The following is a 27,344-nucleotide window of genomic DNA, read 5'->3' as shown; positions in this document are numbered from 1 at the left end:
AAGGAATTAATTGAATTATTATCTACTAGAAACGTGTGCAAAAGCATCTAACCAACACTCAGCCTTTTTTTTTGGAATATGGAAATGATCCCAAGGCCAGGAATGATGATTCGAAATAAATTAGAATAATTCTTAAAATTTTATTATCGTTAAAATTATATACAAATAAAGATACAAAAATATCGTCAATTTCAAACAGTTCAATATCTCTTCATCACAAAGCTGGTAGCCAGGCACTACGAAATATGATAGTTTTGACGCTCTTTCCCTAAGTTTTTAACAACCTGGAGTATCATGTTGAGCTCTCGATGTATCAGATTTCCAATTAAATACGCGTTTTACAGTAAATTATCGAAATTATAATAGCACCAGTTAAAAGGGAGAAGGAGGGAGATATCGAGTTCGAGCCATCGTAGTAACCTCCAAAAACTTGCAAGCCGGCGGTTTCAATGCTTCTCTTGCAGTAATCCCCATCGTAAAGCCACCCTACGTACTCTCTAGTCCTTAAGTTTTCATTCGTAAGCCATTCCTCCAACGGGAGGAAGTAGTCCCTCAAAGCACTTCCGTCTAGCCTAGATTCGCCAGTGGCTTGGAACAGAATGTCTCGCCAAGGTAATGAGGAACCTTTCTCCATGAGTTGCCTGAAACAAAGATGGATTTTTTAACGATTGGTGAATGAATAGTTGTGGTTTGATAACATCACTTATGCAAGAAAGAGAGTATATTGCGTATTCGTAGTATTTCCTTTGATGTTATCAATGGTTGTAAGTTTTTTTGAAGAATGATAAATATGAAACGGAACTGGACTGAATAAAGGTTGATTCGGGAGCATCCAAGCTGAAATATTGTTGCATTTATCATTTTTGGAGCATATTCTACATACCTATGGAGAGACTGAAACAATGATCGTAGATTTTTTACTTCTTCTTGATAGTGCCAATCCGTTATCGGATATTGGAGACCATTCTGGCTATTATGACCTTAGATTTTTTACTACTATGTTGTAATGTGTGCAATACTTTACTTGCTCTTATTAAGTATTTCCTTTATTTGTAGCAATGGTTGTAAGACTTTTTGTAGCCTAGTGAATTTGATTAACATAAGGCTGAATAAAGAAGGATTTTAAATTAAAATTGAGGAAAGCGCTGATCTGAAGTCAGCAGCTTTTGCGCACATTCTCAAATTCTTAATCAATCAAATTTCTCACGGAATCAGATCGATATAACCGTTTGAATAAGTCATCAATGAATCGTCTCATTTTGTGAAGTTCAGTGAAGTCCTCAATGATTATGAAAAAATCAGACTTTACTAACCTCCGTTCTTCTAGTATTCACTTTCGAAATATCATTCAAATATGTTCATTCATTAGGTTTTTCTTTTAATTAATGGAAAAACGAAATATCTCAAAAACGATAAGTTTTGAGCATATTAAAGTTTGAACAAACTTGGGGCCATTTTTTCCATGCAATCTGAGAACTTAATGAAAAATAGGGTGTTCCATAAGAAAAAAGATATGCTGGGTCATTTCCCCTTTTAATGTGATTCCCCTGTCGAATCGCGTCAATGATGAAATACCCTGTATATAGAAAAACCTTCATGCCGATTTTCATTTAATAACGTTTTAGGAATCATAGGATATGCAAGAGAACACCTAATATTTCGGTGACAATAGATCTAACTGAGTAGAAATTTACGTGTATACAGTAGATATGAAGTATATAAAGTCTATACAGTATGAACAATTATAATTTCAAGCCTCTCGCAAGAGTTTCGTGCTAATAACGTGATCAGAATCATAAATTCAGAGAGAATATCGAAAAAACAAATCAAAAAGCACTGACGTGAAGCCAAGAGCTTTATGCACTTGTTCATTCATGCGCCAATTGCACTTTTGGAGACCACATATACACCTATGTACATTTTTGTGGTGTTTAAGGGTGCAAGTGAATAAACGCTAACATATGGCTGACTTTGACAAATTATCAAATTATTGTAGTAATGAAGGTTCACAATTTTCTCTCATTGATTCTGACTAGTGAAATATAATAGTAATAATAATAGGAACTACTAATGGAAGTCCGCCCATATAATGTTTACGCGTTTTACAATTTAATCGAGAACAAATCATTTCCGCTATTTTAATTCTGTCCCTTCTTTTAATTTCAGAATTTTATTGACGATATTCAATGTGGGTACCTACAGCGTTTAGAATGAATCTATCTACCTTTATGGCCATGAAGTAATAAAATTTGATTGTTAAGCCAGCAGCGCTCATCAGCGAAGAACATTAGAGAGATGAAGATCTTTAGTGTTCGATTTTAGTCTACATTAATGGTATAATGCATTCTTCCGTGTTGTTGAAGATCGTTCCCTGTACAGATCGTCTGAAGTAATTTTTTCGAATATTGAGTCGCGAATGGTCTCAAACCATGAGGTTCGATTTAGTGATGACGAATTTGTGGTCAAATGTGGTGTGAAGACACTTTTTTGTGATGATCAACAGGATCACATTTTTTCTGTGATATTTCATATTCTGTTAATTAATTGATATATCGCAAATTTTAAATTTCTTGAAAACCGCCCTGTTTATAAAAGGGTATTTTTTTTAAAACTATACAACTTTAAATTGCAATAAAACAACGATGGATTATTCGATTGACATGAATTTTATTTATCCGCAAGATAATCTTGTGGCATTAGATTTTAAATATGATTTCTGGCATATGACCGCCACGGCTGGCTCGGATGTAGTCCAATCTGGACATCCAATTTTCGATGACTTTTTCCAACATTTGTGGCCGTATATCGGCAATAACACGGCGAATGTTGTCTTCAAAATGATCAAGGGTTTGTGGTTTATCCGCATAGACCAATGACTTTACATAGCCCCACAGAAAGTAGTCTAGCGGTGTTAAATCACAATATCTTGGAGGCCAATTCACAGGTCCAAAACGTGAAATTAGGCGATCATCAAGCGTGTCTTTCAATAAATCGATTGTGGCATGAGCTGTGTGACATGTTGCGCCGTCTTGTTGGAACCACAGCTCCTGGACATCATGGTTGTTCAATTCAGGAATGAAAAAGTTAGTAATCATGGCTCTATACCGATCACCATTGACTGTAACGTTCTGGCCATCATCGTTTTTGAAGAAGTGCGGACCAATGATTCCACCAGCCCATAAAGCGCACCAAACAGTCAGTTTTTCTGGATGTAACGGTGTTTCGATATATACTTGAGGATTAGCTTCACTCCAAATGCGGCAGTTTTGTTTGTTGACGTAGCCATTTAACCAGAAGTGCGCTTCATCGCTAATGGACGTAGTGCGCGATACGTATTCCGCACAGAACCATTATTTTCGAAATAAAATTGCACTATTTGCAAGCGTTGTTCAGGCGTGAGTCTATTCATGATGAATTGCCAAACCAAACTTAGACACTTGACAGCTGTTGAATCGGTCGCCATCTTGAACAATAATGCCAACTTAAAGTTATATACCTCGAAAAAAAAACACCCGTTAGAACCATTCTTCGAATACAAGGAGAAATGCGAGGTATCAACAAAATCAATATCGAATGAGTCACAATAAGATAGATAATCTCATACATATCCTTCCTGCAGTTCGAAGCGATCAATTATTTTAAGTTTATCGACGAAAGTGTTATGCAATATGAGAAGAAATTCCTATATTCAGAAAAATTCATCACGTTTCAGACAATGCGGAAATTGCAGAAAAGATAGTATTTCATGCCGGTAACAGAGATACCTACTCGACTAGTCCGATAGTGTTATGATTCAATTGTGTATAGCCGATAGGCATTTGGGAGCAGCTTGGAAGTGAAACCCTATCAAGTGTTATGGGTGCATTTTATTTGATTTATACATCACAATAGTTTATTCTGGTCTAGAAGTTTCTTTCACCTTGAACCAGGTCTCCGAAATAGTATGTCCGCGTTTCATAATATCCTATGGTTTTTTTATGTTGACTTATTGGTTAGCTTGCATTAGTTCTCTGAAGACCAAATGTGAAAGATTTTAAATAGGGTGATTCTACTTCTAGGAAAAATAGTTCATCAAAGTATTTTTCAAACAATTTCAACACTTCGGATATTATCTGTTGTACAAGATTTTTTGTGAGGGTTATCAACTGTCTTGTTCTATGAAATAGTTCAGAATCGATTAGTTATTTTTGAGCACTCGTTCCCGAACATAGCGCTTCATGTAATTTTTTGATCTGACCTTGTCGAAATTCAATTTTGATCGTGACCAAAGCAAATTCAAACAATTTCGGAAATAAAATCAGTCGAATGCACAGGCTAAATTCCAGGAGGATCGTATTCTCAGAATTTCTAATCTAGATGAAAAAACTTACCGAACCTCACCTAGTTTAGATGAAAAAACCGACAACAATTCTGTGTTCTCAAAGTGGCTCATGATGCTTAGATGATCCTTATACTAAGTCGATACTTTCCTCAAATTTTTCAATGATTTCAATCATGCAGCTTTTTCTGATTCTTATTTGGTACCTACAGGGTGTTTCACTTGAGCGGGTCAATGGAGTTTCTGGCTTATCCATCAAGCAAAATTGAAAAGTCACCCATCAACATGATAGTATTTTTAACGTTCTTTCTTAATATGTTATTGAAAACATATCGAACCAAGAGATGGAATGTTATTGAGGAAAAACTGATTTTCCAAAATATTTTTTTTTGAAAATTCGACTGGTTTTCAAAATAAGAAGGTCTAGAGACAATTTCTCACCAATTGTTTTTTCATTTGAACCTACTCAATTCGGATTGTGAATCCGAATATGTGAATATGATGAAAATTTTATATTTATTTCAAGCTATTCCATTCAAAATTAATCTGAGGAAATGCAGATTCCATATTCGGAAAATATATCTATGTTTTCTATGGTTCTATAATTTTTTTTTTCCTCAAAAACTTTCCATACCTTGGTTCGCTCGTTTTTCCAATAACATATTTGGATAGCCCGTGAAAAATAATATTATATTGATGGATCACTCTTTAATTCTGCTTGAAGGATAAGCCACAAAATCCAGTGACCCGCCTACGTGAAACATAAAACTACGTTTTTCATAAAACTTGTATTGCGACTATTGTGACATCATCTCTCTGTCTAGTTTCAGCTTTTTTTCATTCAAATTTAGAATTCAGACTGAAATCTATCAGTTTTACAACGTTCAAAGCTTCATTGAAGAGCTGGTTTCTTGATAATTGATCGATGCGAATATTTACTGTCATGCCTTGCTATATTTCCGAAAGATTTGGCAACTAATTATTTGAGAAACCGTTCTTAAGTGTCACCAGAGTATTCATTTTCTGTAAATCGGTATCTGAAATCTTAAAATTTAATTTCCTCTATTGAAACCATCGCTGAGTCAACGCTATTCAGGACATGTTCCTATCGTTTCATGGAGATGCATTGAAATTCAGAACAGTTGTTTGTAGGAGAAAATAAACTTCTATTAGTTATCTTATCTTATCTAACTTTCCCAACTTTATATTCTGAATTGGGATTATTCTTTCTCACCACTACAGAATTTTTCCTTTCTGATTAATTTCTTTCTCCTTTCCACCAAAGGATCGACGGAAATATAGTTTACAGTTTTGAATTTTATTTTTCATTCATAAAAAATACATAATGAATATTCTACCACCATATGTATAATACATAAATTAAGTAAGGAATCTTTAGGAAAAACTATAAGACATTGCCGAAAAAGGATAAAAAAGTTAAAGGAAACGACAAATATTTTATATTTGATTAAACATTAAAAAGTTTACCTGTCATGTCCATTCATGAACTATGTTCATATGGAGATAACATTTATTCTCATATTTGAAACACATAGTTATTTAATGCAATATATTGTTGTTATTATCAAAATAATTTTGATCTTCTTTCATCGCTAATTTACTGTAGGTATAAACCCAAGTTTAATTATTGATTCATTACTCTTAGTATAGTCCATTTATTTTAGGTAGGGCGCAGTGTTACATTGGTAACCTAACATGGTGCATCGGTCATGACGAGAGAATTTTTGATTGAGCTCTTCGAATAATGTTTATACTTGATTTCATTGTTCAATACCGTAATTACATATGGATTTAATCACTGTTTGGATCAACTTAAAGGAGTCGTTTTCGATTCTGTTTTTCGTCTAGATATAGGCTCAAGTATAGTACTGATGATATTTGCTGTATCAGTTTATTATTGGTTTTGACTGCAGGACCCTATCTTCTTCAATATGAATGTTGCCTGGGTTGATTTATACTCGTTAACCTTCATTTGCCATCTTTCGAACCATTATTGCAGCACGTTTAGGTAATTTTTTTACTTTTGTACGATAAGTAATGCTTCTGCAGGGTCACTAACTTGTATGACTTTGTCATCAGCAAATATGGTATAGTTTGTTCAGTTGTGGGCAGGTCTGCAGTATATAAGAGGTATAGTAGAGGGTCCAGTTAAATTCCTTGGGCACACCTGCTCTTATTACTTCATGGTTGGAATATATTTTCGTCGATGAATTTTGTTCTGAAAGTCCGATCGCTTAGGCCTTCATTTCAGACAATATCGAATGCAGATGTGCAGTATTTTTTCTCATTTGAGGACATGTTTATCTCATGTACAGTTCATGTTCTATGGCACTGCTGTGTGGTAAAGAGGAGCTGGTAGAACACAAACTGGTGATCTGGTTTCACATATATTATTTGAGTTATTCTTTGGCGTATCAGCTTTTCCAGGATTTTAGAGGTAATTCTTGAGAGACTTATAGAATGAGACATCGTGAGGTTTCTACCTATTTTCGGTATCGAAATTATTTCCGCTATTTGGAAGTGATTAGGCCATTGGTGATATGGAGAATAAGGTGAAGAGAGAAGGAGAAAAGTGCTATAATCACAGTACTTTATTAGGTTATACATATATTCATTGGTCATAATTTAAAGAGTTGAAGATGATTTTGATCCGAAAAAACTAGCTATAATTTCTAGAAAAAACCGATAATACGAATTTTTCAATTCGGTTTTCATATCCTAAACTGAAAATTATAATACACTAATCTAGCAAGGAATTAATTTTATTTTATAATGTTTTACTATCAGAAATAATAAGCGAAATGAAAAACATTTGTCCCATAACCCGACCCAGTTTTATAATAACATCGTAATTAACAATGACGCCGTAATTTTTACGTAAGAAGATTACTATCTTGAATGATAATTGTTGTGGTATTTCAACGAAGAATGGTCAGATAAGCAACTACAACTTCACATTTCGCCATGACCCCTGCTATTGAAAAGTTGTAACTGAAATTGGGCAACGAGTCGAATGATGATTATATGCTGGATATGGATCAATATCTCGTTCTGAACTTGCCAAAAAATACGTGAGATTGATCATTCGAAGATAAATGAGAAGGTGTTAACTTATTGATTATACGACCAGAATGAGTTTTCAAGAAGCTAGTCCTCTGTTGAAAGTTCTATAATTCATTAAGTCAGAATTTCATTCATACAGGCTGTGCCGCAAAAAAAAATTGTTTTATAAAGGTAGTTATATGATATTGTTTTTTTGAAACTATATTCACAAATTGAAAATATATGTAATTATATACTGAAACAAATATTTCTTTTTATTTCAACATCCCGTGTCTCAATAAAAAAGTCTTTGTTAATTACACACATCGTCAAAAGTCTTGCTATGTTTGGAAAAGAGATGAATATTTTCCCCTATTTCAACTACGATATATTTGATAGAAAATCTTTGTTTGTTACTCTTTGCTTTATGCAGGATTGGACAAAATAGTAAAAATGAAAAAAAAATCTAAATTTATCGATTATTTATTTTTGATTAATCATAGTTATTCCACAACTGAGTCCAAATTCAGTAGTCCGTATTATCACCCAGGCGCGGATCCACGGGGGGGGGGGGGAACTGGGGGAACGTTCCCCCCCCAAATGACCCAGGCACCTCTTAAATTTTGCCGTCCCTCCTAGAATTTGACATACTTAGGCTCAAATAATTACAAGATCAGCAAAAATTTCACCTTCAATACATTTTGGGAAGATCCATATCTATGAACGCAAAAAAAATGACGTCCCAAAATGGCGAAAGTGTCTGGGGTCCACATTTTCAGTATTTTGAGTATCTAAAAGTTCCCCCCCCAAAAGTGGGGCCTGGATCCGCGCCTGTTATCACCTCTTCTTTCAATCAACTCCCCAATACGCCTAGGCATACCACTAATCAAGTCATAAAGGAAATTTTCAGGCATATCGTTCCAATCTTTTTGAAGGGCTAAACTCAATTCCTGAAAAGTTGAAGGTAGGTTTTGGCGATTGGATATTGCTCTCCCTAAGTAATCCCATACTTGCTTAATTGGATTCATGTCTGTTGAGTTTGCTGGTCAGTTCATTATCTGGATAACGTAGATGGCACCAATCATTGTTCGTTCAAGGATAATAAGAGGGGTACGGCGACAGAAAATTATACCCCCCAGCAAATTGTTGATCCGCCCTGAAAGGGTACAACTTCCCGGACGAAATTGAGTCGCTCTAGTCTGCATGAACCTCTCCAAACCTTTTATCGTCGACTATCACTTTCTGAACCGAATCGTGACTCATTCGAAAAAAGTAGGTTGTGTCTTTGTGTTAAAAGCCAGTCTTGGTGGCAGAACACCAACTGTTCTGCCCTTTGCCGACGGGTAGCTCTATGTCCTGGTGATAGCCGAGGTACTCTTAAAGGTCCTCTTGTCCTTGAATTTGAGGAATGCAACCATTTCTTCATGGTACTGGTTGAGATTAATCGTTTATAGGTCCTCAAAAAATGACTTCGAAGGGCTCTTACTGATACTATTCCTTCCAGTAAAATTTGCGATATAATGGTCTTCCCTTGCAGATGTAACTCTGGGCCGATCAAGCTTAGGTCTCCAGGCAACGCTGACGGTTTTCAAGAAAAGGGCCGCTAGGGATTGATATTCAAGCAACTTGACTCAAGCTCAAGTAGCTTGAAGAGTATCGCAGAATCCAACATCGATGACAACCAAAGGAAAACAGAGATCCTTATATTATTTGATCCAAATGGCCATCTTGTTAATTGTGATAAAATTATGATAGAGACTACTTCAAAAAGGATAATTCAAACAACTAGCTCTTCAAGAACGTTTTGCCATTTCGCATTTGTAGTGGACCTATATATAGACCCTGTATATAGTTCGCATTTCGAGAGAGTAAAATATAAAAAAATCGATTTTTCTTATTATCGCTACCACCCTAGATAACACAGAACTCTGTCTTCGACTAAAAGTTAGCCTGGTGAGTTTGGCCTTTTCTTCCATTTGAAAGATTAGCTGGCCCTCGAGGTGAGACACTCAAGAAAACGACATCGCAGTAAATATAGAAAACGAGTGTTTTTGACATTGATAAGCTGTTGAATACAGAACATACCAAGGATTCATAACGATTTCAAACTCCTCCCGGACTCGAACGAAACAAATACCAAAGGCAATCTCTAATAATGGACCTTGATCCACAGAATGAGTACCTACCTCTCACTGCAAATAAGAAAAAATATGGTGCTAAATGAAGTGACATGAGAATCTTTATAGTTCACGATCCTGACATCAAGGTCTCTATTGTGATCGCAGATAATATTCGTGCTCCAGTCGATATATCCACTTGCATTTATATCTATTATTCTGCTGAAAATGTAATCACACTGATTGGGGTATTATTTGTGATTTGGTGTCAGTTATCTGCTTCTAGCCTCGTCAAGATTGAAAGAACTATTTCGTCATTCCTGCAATTCGTTTCAGATAATCACGAAACACGCTAATCAAAATTGAAACAATCTATTCTTGCCAGAACTCAATTATTCATTCCGCAGTTATTTCTTTGGTCCTGTACTTTTTGAAATTAGGAATTCGATTTGTTTGCAATCGACGTCTATAATTGTTTTGGTTTCTTATCCCTTGGAGTGCTCTGTAGAATGGCTTCTGAATTGCTCAAATCGCAATATGTATAGCCTGTAGCTGGATTTGAATTAACTCTGTTTCTTTTTGAGCTCGTTAAGAATTATATGGTCTGTAAATAAACCCTCTTAACAACATTATCCAATATTATACTTATCGAGACATACAAGTTTTCTTAATCATCTAATTTTTTCAATAGACCAGGAATAATTGAACTTGCTTGAATCTTATATGGTTCTGAGGATGCAATCATTACAAAATTATCCACAAAACTCGATAGGATGTGTTGTCACTTAAATATTCAATATTTGATTAAAATTCATTATCAATTGAAATAAAATCGAAATTTATTTGGAGCCTATAAGTTGATTCGCTTTGGTTGCCCTATATTTTATATTGGATAAATAGGAAAGTCTTTCAAGAAGAGGAAACCTAAAATCCAAAGGAGTTTTACTTCTAGTAGTTAGCTTTCAATGATAATTTCGGAATTTTTCTTATGGAAAATAAAGTGTAAGATTAACATTCTTCGAAATGAATAGGTATAACTCCCAAAATATTCCTTCGAATGAACAAGTAAGTGGGAACTAATCCTTATGGACCATTGGGTTCTTTTTTTTTTGTGGAGGTTTCTCCATGGTGTCAGTTGCTCCATAATGTTTTTGTGATTCTGGTCTTTGATGATTTTTCTTTCCAGTTTTTGAAGTCTTCCCTGTATTGGCTCTTCTTCTGTAGTCTGGTATAGGAGTTTATTTGAAGGATTGTTGGGATGTCCCCGTTTGGTGATTCTTTTTGCTATCTCAATATTCTTCATTGTAGTTTTAGAGTTATTTAGGAATGCTGTCCATACTCTGATAATGGCCTGCAGATCATTTTGTAGATTGTGCTAGCTGTTTTGCTGTTGATTCCTAACTTTTTTATGTGAGCGTTCTAAAGTAACCCACTCTGGTAATAGTTGTCTTTTTTTGTTGCTTGATGTGAGTTTTAAAATGAATATTGATGTCCACTTGTAATTAATAATTGCACTTTACTGTAGTTAACACTAGTTTTAGATGTTGTGTTAAAATTTTATTAATTTTATTTTTTATGAGTTAACTGTCAACTTTCAAATTTTTTACCAATATAAGTGTTTACAAGCTCAGTCAGAGCTTTTCTCGTTTTTTTTTATTAAATACATTACCTACATGATATTAACTGACGATTTTAAGGAAAAGAAAAATACGAAAAAATAATCACTCAAACAATTTCAAATCAACAAACTGTGTGAGTTACTACGTGCGAACGAACTCGTTTACTCGAATAGTTGATATTCTTCATGCATTTCCATACTACAATACCTATGATCCATATACATGAAGACAGGAAATAATCGATTACAGATTACCAATCACTTTCCATCAATAAAGGAAGTGAGAATATTTTCTTTCCATCCGTCTAATACCACATTCTAACACAAAGAAGTCTTCAAATATAGACAATGCAGATAGCCGATGTTTGTAAACCAATCTACTAAACAAAAGTCAATAAAATTCACACCTACATGTTTGTCAAATAAATAAATTTTATACGAAGCTATAGCTGGAAGCTTTCACACCTCATTGACGATTATTTCATGAGATTGATCCAATCGTAGCTGCTCATGTCAGTCGGTATCCTTTGAATGCCCTCAGTTGAAGTTTTATCTCTGCTAAAAATCTTGTAGGTATATCAATCTTGTTCCACATATGATTATGTCATGTACGAAGAACATTCACTGGTATAACCACTATTGACCAGTAGATGCGATCAATACCCACTTTTGATGGTCTGCAGATGAGCTACTTTCGAGATGTCTCAATGTGGAAATTTTTTAAAAGTGTATCATTAATATCTCGAAGCAATTTGTTAATTTCGGAATTCCTTCAGGCCTCTCATATCAGATATTACAATATTATGCAATTTAATATCATCAGTACCTACTAAACTTCAAGTATTAAGGATTCTACTTGTACGTTTATTGCTTTCCATATAAGTCTCAATAGTTCCACTATTTCATAAGATATTTTAGGGACAAAAAAGCGGAAATTTTTGCTGATGATTGCCTGATGATTTTATGAAGAATCGAAACTCAGTAAAGTATGTGTAGTTTCACTTTCGGCGGGATGAAAATAGTTCGGGTTTCTGAATTCGAAATTTTCTCTTGCGAAATAAATTCTTGTTAAATCTGGATGAGTTTGGTTCCCAGTTTTTATGTCGATAGGTGCGTGTGTGTTTTAACAGCTGTAAATTTAACAATTATTAACCAATTATGATGGAATTTGCTATATTTATCTGGTTTGGGTCCCATACAATAGCAGCTTTGTGAAAAAATGCATGTGAAAGTGTGCTTTTTTTTTAATTGAATATCCAGTTGTTATTTGGACCAGTAATTGGAATTATAAAATTAATTTCTGCCGAACAAATTTTTCATGGATATGTAGTGATTCATAAAAGAGCAATTATCTTTAAATAGGTTATTTTTTCCTGATTCAAACAAGCATACATTTTTCACTCTGATGAATTGAATAGGGAATGGAAAAAATGCATAATTTTTCTGATTTCATCCGTGGCGTGAAAATAGGGGATAAAAAGGACCATGGTGCCCTTTTTGTACTCCACTGGTGACAAATGAAAATGTGATTTTTTCGAAATACGGCACCTATTAAACACAAGCATACTTTCACATTCAATACAAAATATTGAAAACTGTGGAAGTTATAAATGAAAATTACTTTTAATTTTTCATATTCAACATATCTCTGCAAAAAACGATATTTGAGAAAAGAAATATTAGGGAAGTCTATTATTTTTCGAGACGAATCTCCTGCTTCAATTCAAACATAATTTCAGGGTACCCTGTATACCTACCCTTTTGAGAAGGCAAATTTGCTTGATCTTCGAAATTTTTTATGGTTTTAATTTTACCTTGACAGTTATATCAAAGCTGCTTAAGGAAAAATTAGAATTGCTTATTTCGCTTGTAATTGATTTCCTATGAATGAATTTTAAAACACAAGGTAAAATTCCAAACAAAAATAATTATCTTCTCCTGGAGTAGTGTTTCAGAAAGAAACAATAAATAACAGGATCCTTCCTTTATCACCACTTCATCTAATTGCATTTCATAACATCCTTTCAAAAAATAGCTACTTACGGTATAAATAGGTTATTTCATGGTTATTTGAACGTTATTAGACGGATGTATCGAAATACCTCAACATAAATCTTGTGAATTTCAAATGGGTACATCTTATTTGGATATGATAGGAGTCAGTGATATAAATGCCGACTATTAATTATTATTAATATCAAACTCCTAATTTCGAATTGCAAATTCATACGAAATGCATACAAGATCGAAAATAGTAATATCAGTTCATGATAAATTACGAAACATCTCGTTTCATCACTGACCTATGAAATAATATTCTCGTTGTAGAGAAATTTATCATTTAAATTCGATAATTTATTATTATTCGGATTGTAAAACAATTTCACCCTGACTGAATCTGGGATCATTGAATATTTCATGTTTTTGAAATACCCACTTCAAACCATACTTGCAACACACATCATATTTCCAAATATCTTCTCGGTTATATCATAAACGAAAAATGTTATAGAATAATAAACTACATAAAATTCGTTTTCACTCTTGTACGTGATTATACTCGAGAAAAAAATCCGCATACATTGAATTGAATTTGTATGTAAATCGACAGTTTCAAGTTCTGATGTTCCCATCAGTACCATTGTTGTCTTATTTTCTCATGCAGGCACGCGTTGAAATTTCTTGCATTGAATATCATGAATATGTGTAAAAAGCGAGAAAAGAATTTAAGATCAGAAACGATTTCACCAGAATTGGTTTTTATTTGACGAAAATCGGCGAAGATATGGCAGTAAGTAATGAATCTACTTCTTAATATTTATGAAATCGAACATCAACAGTGTAATTTGAAAAATAAAGTGATCAATATTTTGAAATATCTCCAAAAATTTCGCTTTCAGGATACTGTAAATTATATTACTTTTTCTCGAAAATTTGATTTCTTGAACATAGTCACCTTGCTTGCACAGTATTTTTCTCCATCAAAAAACAATGTTTGATCTATACACGAAACTCCTTTTAATCCATTTTTTAAACATCGAAATAAAAATGAATTGAATACAGAACTATCAGACGCGTACCGACATGAAACTATACGGAATGAAATGTCTGAAAGTTTTACTCACTTCAGTATTTTTCCAGCTTCTTTACTCCTGTAAATGTCACATTTATGTAATGGGTGTAAAGGATCTCCGGGAACATATTGTCCAGCTGCGATACACATCGATCTGTAGATTTGGAATTGGAGAATTGTGCTGACGAAATACCTGAAAAATATCATAAGAATAAAATATCATTCGAAAGGATGATGAAATATATAAAAAATTTTATAAGATCTCATCAGAATGAACAAGAAAAAAATGCAAGTAAGGTTTTGAAGAGGATCATAATTATAAATCACGTAACAAATTGCTATTTCCTTGAGAACTCTTCAGCAAAATTTCTTTACTGATAAATAATACAAGCACCTATTTCCTTTCGATTAAACTTGGGGTCAAGAAATTATAAAGTGTACCTACGAAGATATTATTCACTTGAGTCTCTTTTACTATTGAATGAAATGAAGTATAAACTCTCAGATTATTGTCTATAGAACAGGGAGAAGAATTAATAAATTTGCTCTCATTTGATCATACATTGCACAAACATATTCATATTTTTCATTGTAACGTGAATAACGACTTCACTTAATGCAGTTTTAAATTTTCTATTGATAAACAAACTATTCAGAATCCGAGATATTTTCAATGTGTTTGACTTCAAACATTTATTCCTCCAAACATCCAATCATTTATGATTAAGTAACCTAGTTCCTCAGAAAAAAATCAGTAACAGATTTCGAGTATAAGTAAATTGAATGCGGTAATCTAATACCTGAAGTATTCAAATTTTCAATTGGTGAGATATCCGGAGATCAAGGTGGCCACGGCAATAAATCCTCTCAGATTTATGAGCTCAAAGATAATTTTCTTCACATGTGATAGAGCATTATCTTATTAGGAAAATAGATATTTAATCGAGTATCCAAATGAATTGATCTTCACTTTCATCTGATATTTGTGATTGTATCATTTTCGAAGAACTATTCTTCTATCATATAGGTAACAGACCCCGGAATCCTTAATCTTTGTTGATGATTTCAAAACAGAAAAATTCGACGAATCTCTTAATTGGTAAAAATACTTCAAGTGTAACAAGACTATTGAATGAACATTTAATCTGCTGATAATATGATAATCCAGATAATTAATCTTAACCTAGTTGAAGCAGTACACTCGATGTTGTATAAAATAGTTAATTATTAATAACCTTGGAGTGAAACGAAGAAGAAAAACATACAGACGATATGAATTGGATGTTATTACGGTACTACCATTACAAAACTTGATATTTATAGAATATTCTTTTTGAAGATTTTCCTGCGATACATGTGATGTGTTTCCTGATTTGGTACCAAGAATATTGAAACAACAAATTTTTTCAACCAGCAATGGTCTCAAAAAATAAGGTTCGACTCACTGACATAAACATCTATCATCCATCAAAATGAAACCTTTTATTGGAATATAAATTCTAAAACAAGTTGTATAATGGGCTCCTATTCCTACACGATTGCGAAATTCGAAATCGAGCGACGAAGGAACGAGTTTTCGAACGCATGAGTGTTGGAATTGCCTTCTGCAACGAGTATTAGACGATATTCTCTTTATTTCAGTCAAGTTTTGTGAAATATTGTGAAATTCAGATTATACATCCCAGTGACATTTGTGTTGTATCTTGGCAGTTGGAGTGACTGTTACGAAAATTGACAGATTACGGAATTCGAATATGAATCGTACGTTTCGAATTTTGAAATAATTTACAAATACGCATTAAATTAGTGAAATCGATTTAACACCCCCAGAATCAAGAAAAATTGTGAATAATGTTGCAAATCATTTCACTATATCTAAATTATATTATATTGACAATTGACATGGTTGGATAGTCAGTGTTGACAACCACTAAACGAAAAATATAACTGAAAACAATACTGTAATGAGTTCATTACAGCACTGTTTTTAGTACTGTAATGAACTCATTACGATACTGAAATGGAGAAAACCCAATTATATGCCTTTAAATGCTTTGATCTCCAAGGGTACAGTTGGCGCTGACTGACGAGCACTTAAAAGCTCCTGACTATCCTCATTTTATTTGTGAAATACGAATAATATGATATTCTAAACTATAAAAAAGAAAAAACATATAAACAAAAAAGCTAAAAACTCTAGAATCTAAACAGCAATTATTATTATTGACTTCCTGTATCTTTACGAACGGGAAATTCAGTCCAGATCAATGGAACGAATTTATTGCATGAATTATACCCGATATTGTTCAATAAGGATACATTACACGATCCCAAATATAGTTCAAGGAAGGTATCCAATATCCATGTCCTGTCCGTTTTCTAGATTTCCGCCCAGCTTGCAGATGCGTAATAGATAGCCTGTTCAAGGAACAAGTTTAAGGCTGCAAAACTTTCGCGTTTCAGTTTCGCCTAATTATATTCCATCCTAAGCAATCATCAAATAACACCACAAGATTATGTGGCCGCTCGCGTACCAACTGACGCATGAACACATAATGCATACCAAGAATACGAATTATACAAGTTCCTCAAAACATAATATGTGTACTCGATAAAGAAGTGGCTCTACCACAACGTAACATTTGTTTTCATTTGGCTTTTTACTATTACCACATGATTGACTCTGTTTTAATCATCTCTTGTTGCTTTTGGGTTTTTTCAGGAGAGTTTGATTTTATTTGTTTCAAAGATAGAACCTACTTTGTATCGGGTGTCTAGTGAGAGGATCTCATGATCCCTTTGAGCTGGTAAAAATGAATGGCACATTTTGGGGCTAGATTTTTGAGTGAACTGATTTGGTGAAAACCACAACTTCTATATTCAACTGTTTTCAAGCTATAAGAGAAAATTGGAAAATGGCGTGAAATGAAAAGTTCTCATAACTTATTGGTACTATCAACATGAAACGGAAACAACCTACAGGCAATTTTTTTAGTGGAATCCATTGGTGTAATCCTTAATTTTTTATTGCGATTAGTTTCAAAGTTATAAATTGCTAAACCATATAAATTTCTTTAACAAATGCAATCGCTTAATTTCCCTTTTCAACAATATTGAACATGATATATTAATTTATTATCGAACTATAAATATCATCAAAAGTTTCAGTTTCACATGGAAAATGAACCTAGTGCTTATCTATGATCTTCAGAAAATCAAAATTTTGGTGTTCACCAGGATTAAACCCGATAGATATTTTTCTTTGGTCACATTTGAAGAAAAACATTCATCAATTTGAAAAAAATCTAACGGTATTAATCAGGAGTCCTTGGTAGCCACAAAACATTTCAATTATCTGAAGTTCATAAGGTATCATAGATAGAAAATTTGTTGATTTGCTGTGTGAAACTGAAACTTCTCATGATTTTTTTAGTTTGAAAAAAATTTATGTATCATGTTATATATTCTTTAGAAAGGAAAAAATAAAGCGATTTCATTTGTTATAAAATTATATGGTTTATGTTAGAAAAGAACACAATTTTGTGTTATAACTTCAAAACTAATTGCAGTAAAAATTAAATGATAACACAAACGTATTCTACCAAAAAAAGTCCCTGAAGTTTTCTTTGTTTCTTATTGATAACACCAATAATAAAGAAGTTATGAGAAATAAATTCTCTCAAAAACCAAGCCCGAAAATGTGCTATTCATTTTTTCTAGTTCAAAGGTATTCTGAAATCCTCTGATAGACAACGAATTTGATGGGATACCCGATATAATTTGAATTATTGTCTACATGGACTGAGTTTCAATCTCTCGAAAAAATTGAATTAATCATGTTGAAAGTTTTTGTACTTGTTAATTCATCTCTTACTTGATTTTCTAATCACATACTTGAAATAAGTGCTCTAAATTTTCACAAACATTATTATGGGACACCATACATCGGATTTAAAAAAAAATACTATTTCGAAAAATAATCGAGAATTTCAGCGCTTAACATCCTGATATATGGTATATTATGATGTTTTTGGTTGAATGGAGTGAATCTAAGGGTACGATCTTCCTAAACTTCGGCATCTTCTTGAATCTTCTTTGGTTATGGTTAACTGATCAAATACCGCACAAAGATTCAAATAGATCCAGGCAAAATTTTAATTCGATATTTGTACTCTCTATAAAAGCATATTCGCACCGAGAACCAGATTCATCACTTTTGAAGGTTAAAATGCGACATATCAACTTCAAGGAGATTCAATTCTCTGAATTACAACAAAAATCAAGCGAGACAATGAATATTGCTACGATGATATGTCATATAAGATATTGTTCACCTTGATAGTTTCGAAATTATGCATTTTCGAAAAGTTGATCCGGAAATAAGAACCCGATTCAAAACCGCAGACCATTTATGAAATGTTTTTTTTTTCGAAAAGAGTTGATTTATTACATGATATCAGAACAAGTAATGAAACGTACAGTGAATTCCACAAATTTTTTGCAGCTAAAAAATTAACAAGAAACACTTACAAATAACCGACTTCGCAAGAATCTTTCCAAAACCGCATTCAAGGCCTCGCGATTGTATAAAAAAAAATCGAACCGGTACGCGACATACTACATGACTCTTTTCAATTTATATACTACATGACTCTTACCAATTCATCGTTATATTAAAAAAAATTTAAAAATTGTTAAGAAATTTCAAATCAATATCGGAAAATACAGAAATTCGTATAACAAACACATCGGAATAAAATTATTGAACTTGGTTTTGTTTTCAGAAACATTCAAAAAACGGATGTATTTCAATTTTGAGATTGTTCATGGAACAATTATTATGATATAGATGTTGTGAGAATGTGTGACGAAGTATCCCAATATTATGCGAATAGATCTTTGGAATCATTCAAAAAATATATAATATGTAGTTTATTCTCTGGAACAAGAAGAAAAGGGGAAAAATAAATAATATTCATCCATTAATTGATCTTTTTAGAAAATTGAAGAGCTAATTCTGTAAAATTTTTACTCAATACCACTCTCATATAGCAAATTCAAATCGATTACCAAATCCATGAAGTTTGAAGGCTTAAATGCGGCAAATTTAATTCAAGAAGATTCAACTATCAAAATTGCAACGAAATTCAACCGAGACAATGAATATTACTACGAAGATATGTCATATGAAAAATTGTTCACCTTGGTAGTTTCGAAATTATGCATTTTGAAAAAGTTGATACGGAATTAAGAACCCGATTTAAAATTGCACACCATTCATGAAATGTTTGTTTTTAATAAGAGTTGATTTATTACATGATATCAAAACAAGTAATGAAACATATAGTGAATTTTACAGTTTTTTTTGCAGCTGAAAAATTAACAAGAAAAACGCACAAATAACTGACTTCGCAAGCATCTTTCCAAAACCGCATTTATTGCCTCGTGATCTTACAAAAAAAAATGGAACCGGCATTTTACACGGCTTTTTCCAATTTATCGTAATATTAAAAAATTTTAGGAAATTATTAAGAAAGTTCAAATCAATATCGAAAAATACAGAAATTCGTATTACAGAGATTATTAAAAAATAAATGATCTATATCAAGAAAAAACACATCGATATAAAATTATCCAACTCGGATTTGTTACTTAAAAACGTGTTTTAATCTTGAGTTTTTGCACTCTATTAAGTTCATAGAACAAGTATGTATTATGATGCAGATATTGTGAAAATGTGTGACGAAGTATCCTAATAAATTATATTACAAGAATCGTTCAAAATAATATATAATATGTAGTTTATTATTGGGGATAAAGAGAAAAAAGAATAGAATAAATAATATTCATCCATCATCTTCTTATAAAATTGGAGAGCAAATTTGTACTCGATACAGCTCTCAAATAGTTCATTCAAAACGGAAACCAGATTAATCGATTTTGAAGGCTAAGATGCGGCATATCAAATTCAAGAAGATTCAACAGTCAAAATTGAAACGAAATTTAACCGAGACAATTGATATTGCTACGATTATATGTCATATGAAATATTGTTCACCTTCGAAATTATGCATTTTCGAAAATTTGATCCGAAAATAAGAACCCGATTTCAAACCGCACACCATTTATGAAAGGTTTTTTTTTTAAAGAGTTGATTTATTACATGATATCAAAATAAGTAATGAAACATAGGGTGATTTTTAAAATTTTTTGCAGCTGAAAAATTAACAAAAAATACTCACAAACAACCGACTTCGCAAGCATCTTTTCAAAACCGCATTTACGGCCTCTCGACCGTACCAAAAAAAAAATCGAACCGGTACGCGACATGTGCATAAGTAATACTAGACGACGCTTCCGAATCTATCGAAATAACCAGCTGAAGAACTAAAACTGTTACGCTCCTCGGGTACGCTCTGGGACCACGCGATGGTCCTCGCATCAAGAAATTACGTAAAGGACACCAGTTGACTCCACCGAGAAATGACTTTCTCGATCGGTTCACCTTCTTGTTCGAGGGGGGCACGTTTTGCACAATATGGTACGACCAAAGGTGGTGGTCGAAGAACAGCGAAAGCCCACTTATGTATAAAAGTCATTGGAGACTCCCCAAAATCATACAGTTCACTTCTTGAACTAACACACTAAACCTTCTTGCATGAGCGCTACCATGAAGCAAATGGTGAGTTTCAGTGATTTTGTGATAACAGTGACTTTTCAGTGATTCGTGATAACAGGATTCCAAAATTTTCGTTCGGCCAACATTGATTCGATCCGGGCTGTACCTTCGAGAAATTCGGTCCCAGATTTTCAAGTGAATCAATTTTCTTTTACTCCAAGAAATATCTAAAGCTTCATCTGAATTTGTATCCAACAATGAAATCATCTTAGTGTTTTCAACGACCAAATGTTCACTCTAATTCAACATTTTTACTCAATAAATCTACAGTGAGATTTTCCTTCAAAGATTTTAGATCATTCGATCGAAATCATTAGTAAATACCTTCGTCCATACATTCCATGAAGCACATCAAATCGCATACAACGCACAAATGATAAAATAATATCCACCTATTAAGCAATACCATCGCGCAATATCCTCTAGTAATTACTGTCTCCAAGAAGTTTTTACATCGGTCGTCGATGTCCCCATTGCATTTAATGAGAATTATAATACACGTACATTTAAATTATATCGCTAACGTATAGTTGACACGAATTCATGCCATAGATTTAATTCGGTGTTTTATTGTTATTTTTCAGCTGGTGGTGACTATCTTAGTCCTCTTCGCAGTGGCATCAATAAATGCCGAGGCAGAGGAGAAGAAATCTGTTGCCAGCGACAAGAAACAGACAAAGCGTGGATTACTGAGCTTGGGTTACGGTTACGGCAGTGATATTGACCACGGTTATCTTGTGGGTCAAGGAGGCCACGACAGTGGTATTGGTATCGGAGGAAGTTACGGAAACTATGACGGTTATGCCGCCATTGATCTTGGTAGCAGTATCCAAAAAACTGTAACCATCACCAAGGGTATCCCCATTCCTTATCCAGTTGAAAAACATATTCCTTACCCAGTAACCAAACATGTACCTTACCCTGTCAAGGTAGCAGTGCCAGCTCCATACCCAGTGGAGAAACCAGTACCATACGCAGTGAGAGTACCAGTTAAGGTTGCAGTACCAGTACCCCAGCCCTACCCCGTTGAGAAGATCGTACATGTACCTTACAAAGTTTTCGTTGACAAGCCATACCCAGTGAAAGTATTAGTGCCCCAACCTTACCCAGTTACCAAACACGTTCCATACCCAGTCAAAGTACCAGTCCCAGCACCTTACCCAGTAGAGAAACGTGTTCCATACCCAGTTAAAGTACCAGTTCATGTGCCACAACCTTACCCAGTAGTCAAACACGTCCCATACCCAGTTAAAGTACCAGTTGACCGTCCATACCCAGTGCATGTACCCCAGCCATACCCAGTTCATGTTGAGAAGAAGATCGCTGTCCCAGTAGACAGACCAGTACCATACCCAGTCAAGGTACCAGTTGACAGACCAGTACCCTACCCAGTAGAGAAGCCATATCCAGTAGCAGTTAAAGTACCATATCCAGCACCTTACCCAGTAGAGAAACCAGTAGCTGTTCCAATCATCAAACATGTTGGAGTACCAGTCAAAATCCCAGTTGACAGGCCATACCCAGTAACCATTGAAAAGCACGTCCCATACCCAGTTGAAAAGCCAGTCCCAGTACCAGTCAAGGACTACAGTGGTGATTATGGTTCCTACGAAGGTGGCTACCAGGGTGGTTACCAAGAAAGTTACGGATATGACAGCTACGGCCACAAATAAATCGTCTCAGAAATCCACACTATGTGTGCTTCTTGTATATTCTGTTTCTTATTTATGTGACTCCTATGTTATCTATTCTTAATAAATTTCTGTTTTATTTTTATAATTTTCATTGTTCGTTATCTATTTATGATGCCAAACTTGAGAGATTGAACTTGTAATTTATATTCTTCAATAAATTCGTTGAACGAACTGGTTTTTTGTTTTCTAAAAATGTCAAAACTGAGAAAAAACTGTTTTATTCAATCGTTACATTCCGAATGAAGAAAAGTGGGAATTCAATTGAATGCATGTATGAAGAACACGCAAAAGGATGTCATTAAGCATTGAAAAGTAGCACAAATGCGTAACATTGCTGTTTCATAACATTTTTTCGTTCCGTTGTTGGAGGATTATAAAACAATAACGCTTTGTAGTGGACAATGCGTGAAAAAATATATCCTCTGATTACCAATCTATCTGGGTCCCACACAATATGAGTTCTTCCATTTCAAATTCCAGTTAATGAAGAGGGTGTTACGTACTCATTAGATACATACAATTTAGTTTGTTGAACATCTTACGTTTCTCGTTAAAATTCCTACTTGATTATGATGTGTGAATTTTGATTATCGATTGGTAAGTATAACGCTTCTTGTTTCACACGAAAGTACAGCGTTAATTTCTCCACATTCATGCCTCATTACGTATATCGCAAAATTCAAGATTGCTAATAATAGGATCGAATTGTGAAAGGTTACATATAAAATAGTATAGTCACGGCATAATTTCTATATAGATATATAGGGTGTTACTAAATAAGTGCGATCATTTTTAGGGGGTGAATTCTAGTCAAAAATTTAGAAGGTTTTTTTGTGTGAATGAATATTCGTAGGTCATTTCTAGGATGGCTTCCAAAAATAATAGAAATTCTATTCGGATCGCAAAATACTAGTTGTATTTGTTGGGTTTTGTTTGAACAAAAAGTTGATCCTATTCGTGAACCAAATATTTATTAAAATTTTGTAGTTTGTTGCTTAATACATTTGAATATTCACAACAAAAATAAATTTTTGGAAGAATTAAAACCGATTTCCAGAAATCAAATGTTGGCGTAAATATCTGTGGATCCTATAGTGATGATTTGTCGATAAAGTACTTGGATCACCTTTGGAGATATCATTCTAGAAATTCCTCGTCAAAATATTAAAGATTTTATTATTGCACGTTCCAGATTTCTGGATGATCTATTCCATTTACGGTATCCGTTGCTGACGTCAGGTTTTGTTCATTGATTGCTGGGTTGAAGGCGGTTGATCAATAATGAAAACAAATGCTTTTGTATATGACACATAATTATTTTTACTTCCAATTGACGTCACGTTGTGTAAAATGGCATTTTGATGGGTTTTTGAACTTTATTTTTTTTTGTGTTTTAATTTTGAGGAATGAAATTGAAGAACATTTTTCAGGAAATTTGTTCGAGATGCTAAGTGTTCTACTATGTCGAAAAAAATTTGAAGAATTACTCAATGAATTACAAAAAATATTTGGTCCATCAAAATACTTTTCCACCACTATAGTAGACACCTTTCGGAATAATAGGTACACTCAAGCTAAGAAACAAATTACACATATTTTCAAAAATCGACTTCATTATTTGCTGTATATGAAAAACGAGAGATTCAAAGTGGAAAATTGAACTCGATCATATCAATTTCAAGGGAATACACTGGTTTTCAACAAAAACTCTTTTCTCCTCAAGGTCCTCAAGGTTGAAGTAAGTGCCCTTCCACACTTTGGTCAAAAATATCTTTATTTGTGTTCAATGCAATTCAACGACATTTCTATATTCAGAAAGTAAAATTGACTTTTATTTATAGAAAATCGCTTGTTACATTACTATACCATATTACCATAGAATAGAATTTTTGAATTATTCATTTGCGAAAAAACAGGTAGGTATTTTGTATAGTATTAGAGATTAGAGGAATGTTTTTACTCAAATTTCATAATGTAAATTTCAACGCGTTGAACTTCTTTCAATATTAATATAGTAATAAACCCTAAGTTTCTGACTGAAACTCTTCCTGTCCTTCAATTAAATTACTCCCCATATTCAATTAAATCAGATATTCATTGAAATGACTGATTGATATGAGAGAAAATGTGCCAGTGGAATGAAATCAAAGAAATTTCGCCTAAATCGGATAATGTACATACATTCTCATGTATATTGAGTTGCATCTTGATCGGCTTCATGGAACGAATTTATTACATGTCGATTTCTATAAGCGCTTTCGCCATTTTGCAATTTCACTACTACCTACTATATTACCATTGTATAATCTATCTACTCTCTTTATAAAGAGTCTTTATGAATAATTTTAATGTCATAGTAGCCTTTGAAATGTTCTTTACTACTCTTCACTAATACTGCCAAAAAATACATAAGATAAAATTTAGAATTCGTTAATTTTGTATTTGTATAAACAATTATATTCTTCGTGAATCCTCTGATTTCAAATTCGCGATGTGTGAATATTTCAAAAGCTAGTACGATGTTACAATCAATATTTATGAAGGCCCTGTACAATGTACAATGTTACATCCTCCTGGATCTTCTTCCATAAAATTGTATTTAAAATATTTGATTCTCTTGCTAATCCGTTCATTCTTCCACATCTTGTAGAAAAAAATCGTGCGAGAATATCTCAGATTTACACTTATTTCCTGGTTATATTTTATTATTATAGATATTGGTACTCAGAATTCTCCTGAGAAGGATTTCTGCATTATCTGTCAAATTCGTGGTATGAAAACTGTTTTTCCAAACCACATTTTTCTTGAAAAACAGTAGAGTAAAATAAATTGAAAAGCCTGAATTTTCGTTTTCGAATGAAACGTACAAATCACTGAAATCGATAAGACTTACCATTGCACTTAATTTACAAAGTCTTTGAAAGTAAAGTATGTATTGATTCATTTCAAATCTATCAGTTGCAATAAGTCATTATTTTTTTAGAAGTATAAATTCAAATTTATCTCCGTCAAATGCAAGGCCGTTAATCTTAGTATTCCCTGAACATTTCGAAATCACAAGTGGAACCATTATAAATCAATTAGATGGTTTTGGTGAGTTCAGTTACCTATATGTTTTATTAATGTGATGAATTATACCATTCATATCTAGAACGGAAACAATAATTTCAAGAGATGGAATATTAAGAAATTATGCGTTTGATGAATGAAGTGAAGATATGGGATCTACTAATGCTGTAGTTACACCAAAAGAGATAAAATCAATCTTTCGAGTAGGGCTCACAGAACTTTTCCCGAACGAACTTTGTCCTCCTGATCAATGAAACTTTGGCTAAAACATATGAATTAATTGACCATGGGATTCCTGGAATCTACAAATATTCTCTTTTTTCAGAGAAATTTAATGACAACAAATGTCGCTTTCGATTATTAATTCACTGATAATACTGAAGTTCAAATATTTTTTTCTAGAAAAATGTTTTTGGACAGAGTAACATCCCCACAAAAATGAATTTTATTCATTTTCTCTGGGGGGAACACAACAGAAATCATGAATTTCGAAATAACTCCTGTTAAAACCAATTGCTTTCAAGCATAATATCGAAAAAGAACAAAAAATGAAGGAGCTGACGTCTAGTGAAGAGATTACGAGCTGGTGGATTATTGACCACTAATTCTGGGACATAAATAAATTTTCATTCACTACAGCTGAAGTTAAAACTTTCAAGATGATGTAAATCAAGAAAAAAATTTATTCAGAAGAATTTAAGCAGGAGGCATTTTGAAAAGTGAAATCCTACGGTTTCAGCATGAAGTTAATGAAGTAGTTTTATTCATAATTTACCTCTTTAAGCATACAAAGAATAATTGTCAACTTGCTTAAGGATATTCTAACAGATAATTGTTTCAATCTTAGGCAAATTAGCAATGCGCGAATCCATTCTATGCATGAGATAATGTAACAACAATTTCTAATTGAATTGTCGGTTATATCATCACAGTGACACTATTTCCGTTATTTCAGTCATTTATTATAAATCTTGTAGAGAGATTCACTCCAATTTTACTGTTTATTCGATATTATATTAGCTGGCTGAAGAATACTCATAATTACAATTACGTATATATTAGCAAATTCCCTCTCAAGATTACAAGAGATATTTTCAATTCAGTATTGTTTTTGTAGTTTTGCTCAGAATTCAGTTGTTTCCTCGTAATAATATACAAGGTGTTATCATACTTTCACCTCTTATTATGGTTAGTTATCAACGGTTGTCAACTAAATGTAGATATATTTAGATTTCATATAATAAAGTCTTAGGATTTTGAGATTTATTTCACGTTCGAATCCAAAAATATTTCATTCATCATTGATAAATAAGAATAATAAAAATCGACAAAATAAAAGCAACTATTTGTGAAACGATTTGTACAGGATTTGCAGTGAATTGTCAAGGATGCACCTTTGTGTAAAACATCTATATCATATCTGAAGATCCCATCTGTTGTGAAATGTTAATATTCTACTAATCCATAGTAAATATCAATTCATTACCGCGTAACACTGCAATACATATCAGATTATTTTCTTGTTAAGTAACGACATTATGTAGTCAACTTTAAATTATTACAATTATCTTTACTGCATTCAAATTAGGTACTCACAGATCTGTACAAAGTGAACGCTTATCACACTGCAGATACATACATGAGATCGAGATGCTACGCACTTATTTTGTACTACTATCTAGGTTGGTATTATGGGTACTAGAATTTTATCAC

At 33.2% G+C, this 27,344-nt stretch overlaps 2 protein-coding genes across 2 annotated transcripts; one reads left to right on the top strand and one right to left on the bottom strand.

Annotated features, from left to right (window-relative positions):
• Positions 1-126: 126 nt before the first annotated feature.
• On the bottom strand, positions 127-27,283 carry LOC123677026 (angiotensin-converting enzyme-like). The gene is made up of 3 exons (XM_045613431.1): positions 27,228-27,283; positions 14,242-14,382; positions 127-641 (listed from the first exon to the last, which is right to left on the bottom strand). The coding sequence occupies exons 1-3, from the start codon at positions 27,266-27,268 to the stop codon at positions 326-328; spliced, it is 498 nt and encodes a 165-aa protein (XP_045469387.1). The 5' UTR covers positions 27,269-27,283; the 3' UTR covers positions 127-325.
• On the top strand, positions 20,737-22,647 carry LOC123677024 (proline-rich protein 4-like). Its single transcript, XM_045613429.1, has 2 exons — positions 20,737-20,871; positions 21,453-22,647. Exons 1-2 carry the CDS (start codon positions 20,848-20,850, stop codon positions 22,539-22,541), a joined length of 1,113 nt encoding a protein of 370 aa, XP_045469385.1. The 5' UTR covers positions 20,737-20,847; the 3' UTR covers positions 22,542-22,647.
• Positions 27,284-27,344: the final 61 nt, after the last annotated feature.

Source organism: Harmonia axyridis, chromosome 3 (assembly GCF_914767665.1).
Source record: "Harmonia axyridis chromosome 3, icHarAxyr1.1, whole genome shotgun sequence".
Lineage (NCBI taxonomy): Eukaryota > Metazoa > Arthropoda > Insecta > Coleoptera > Coccinellidae > Harmonia > Harmonia axyridis.
The sequence above is the reverse complement of the archived record's forward strand: the minus strand, read 5'-3'. Positions and strand labels throughout refer to the sequence as shown.

Excerpts from the sequence above, each read along its gene's own strand:
- LOC123677024 (XM_045613429.1), top strand. The coding sequence starts at position 20,848 with ATGAGCGCTACCATGAAGCAAATG. Across the intron at positions 20,872-21,452 it reads GCGCTACCATGAAGCAAATG|CTGGTGGTGACTATCTTAGT; the intron begins GTGAGTTTCAGT and ends GTTATTTTTCAG.
- LOC123677026 (XM_045613431.1), bottom strand. The coding sequence starts at position 27,268 with ATGTATCTGCAGTGTGATAAGCGTTCACTTTGTACAGATCT. Across the intron at positions 14,383-27,227 it reads CGTTCACTTTGTACAGATCT|GTATTTCGTCAGCACAATTC; the intron begins GTGAGTACCTAA and ends GATATTTTTCAG. Across the intron at positions 642-14,241 it reads GAAGCTGGAAAAATACTGAA|GCAACTCATGGAGAAAGGTT; the intron begins GTGAGTAAAACT and ends TCTTTGTTTCAG.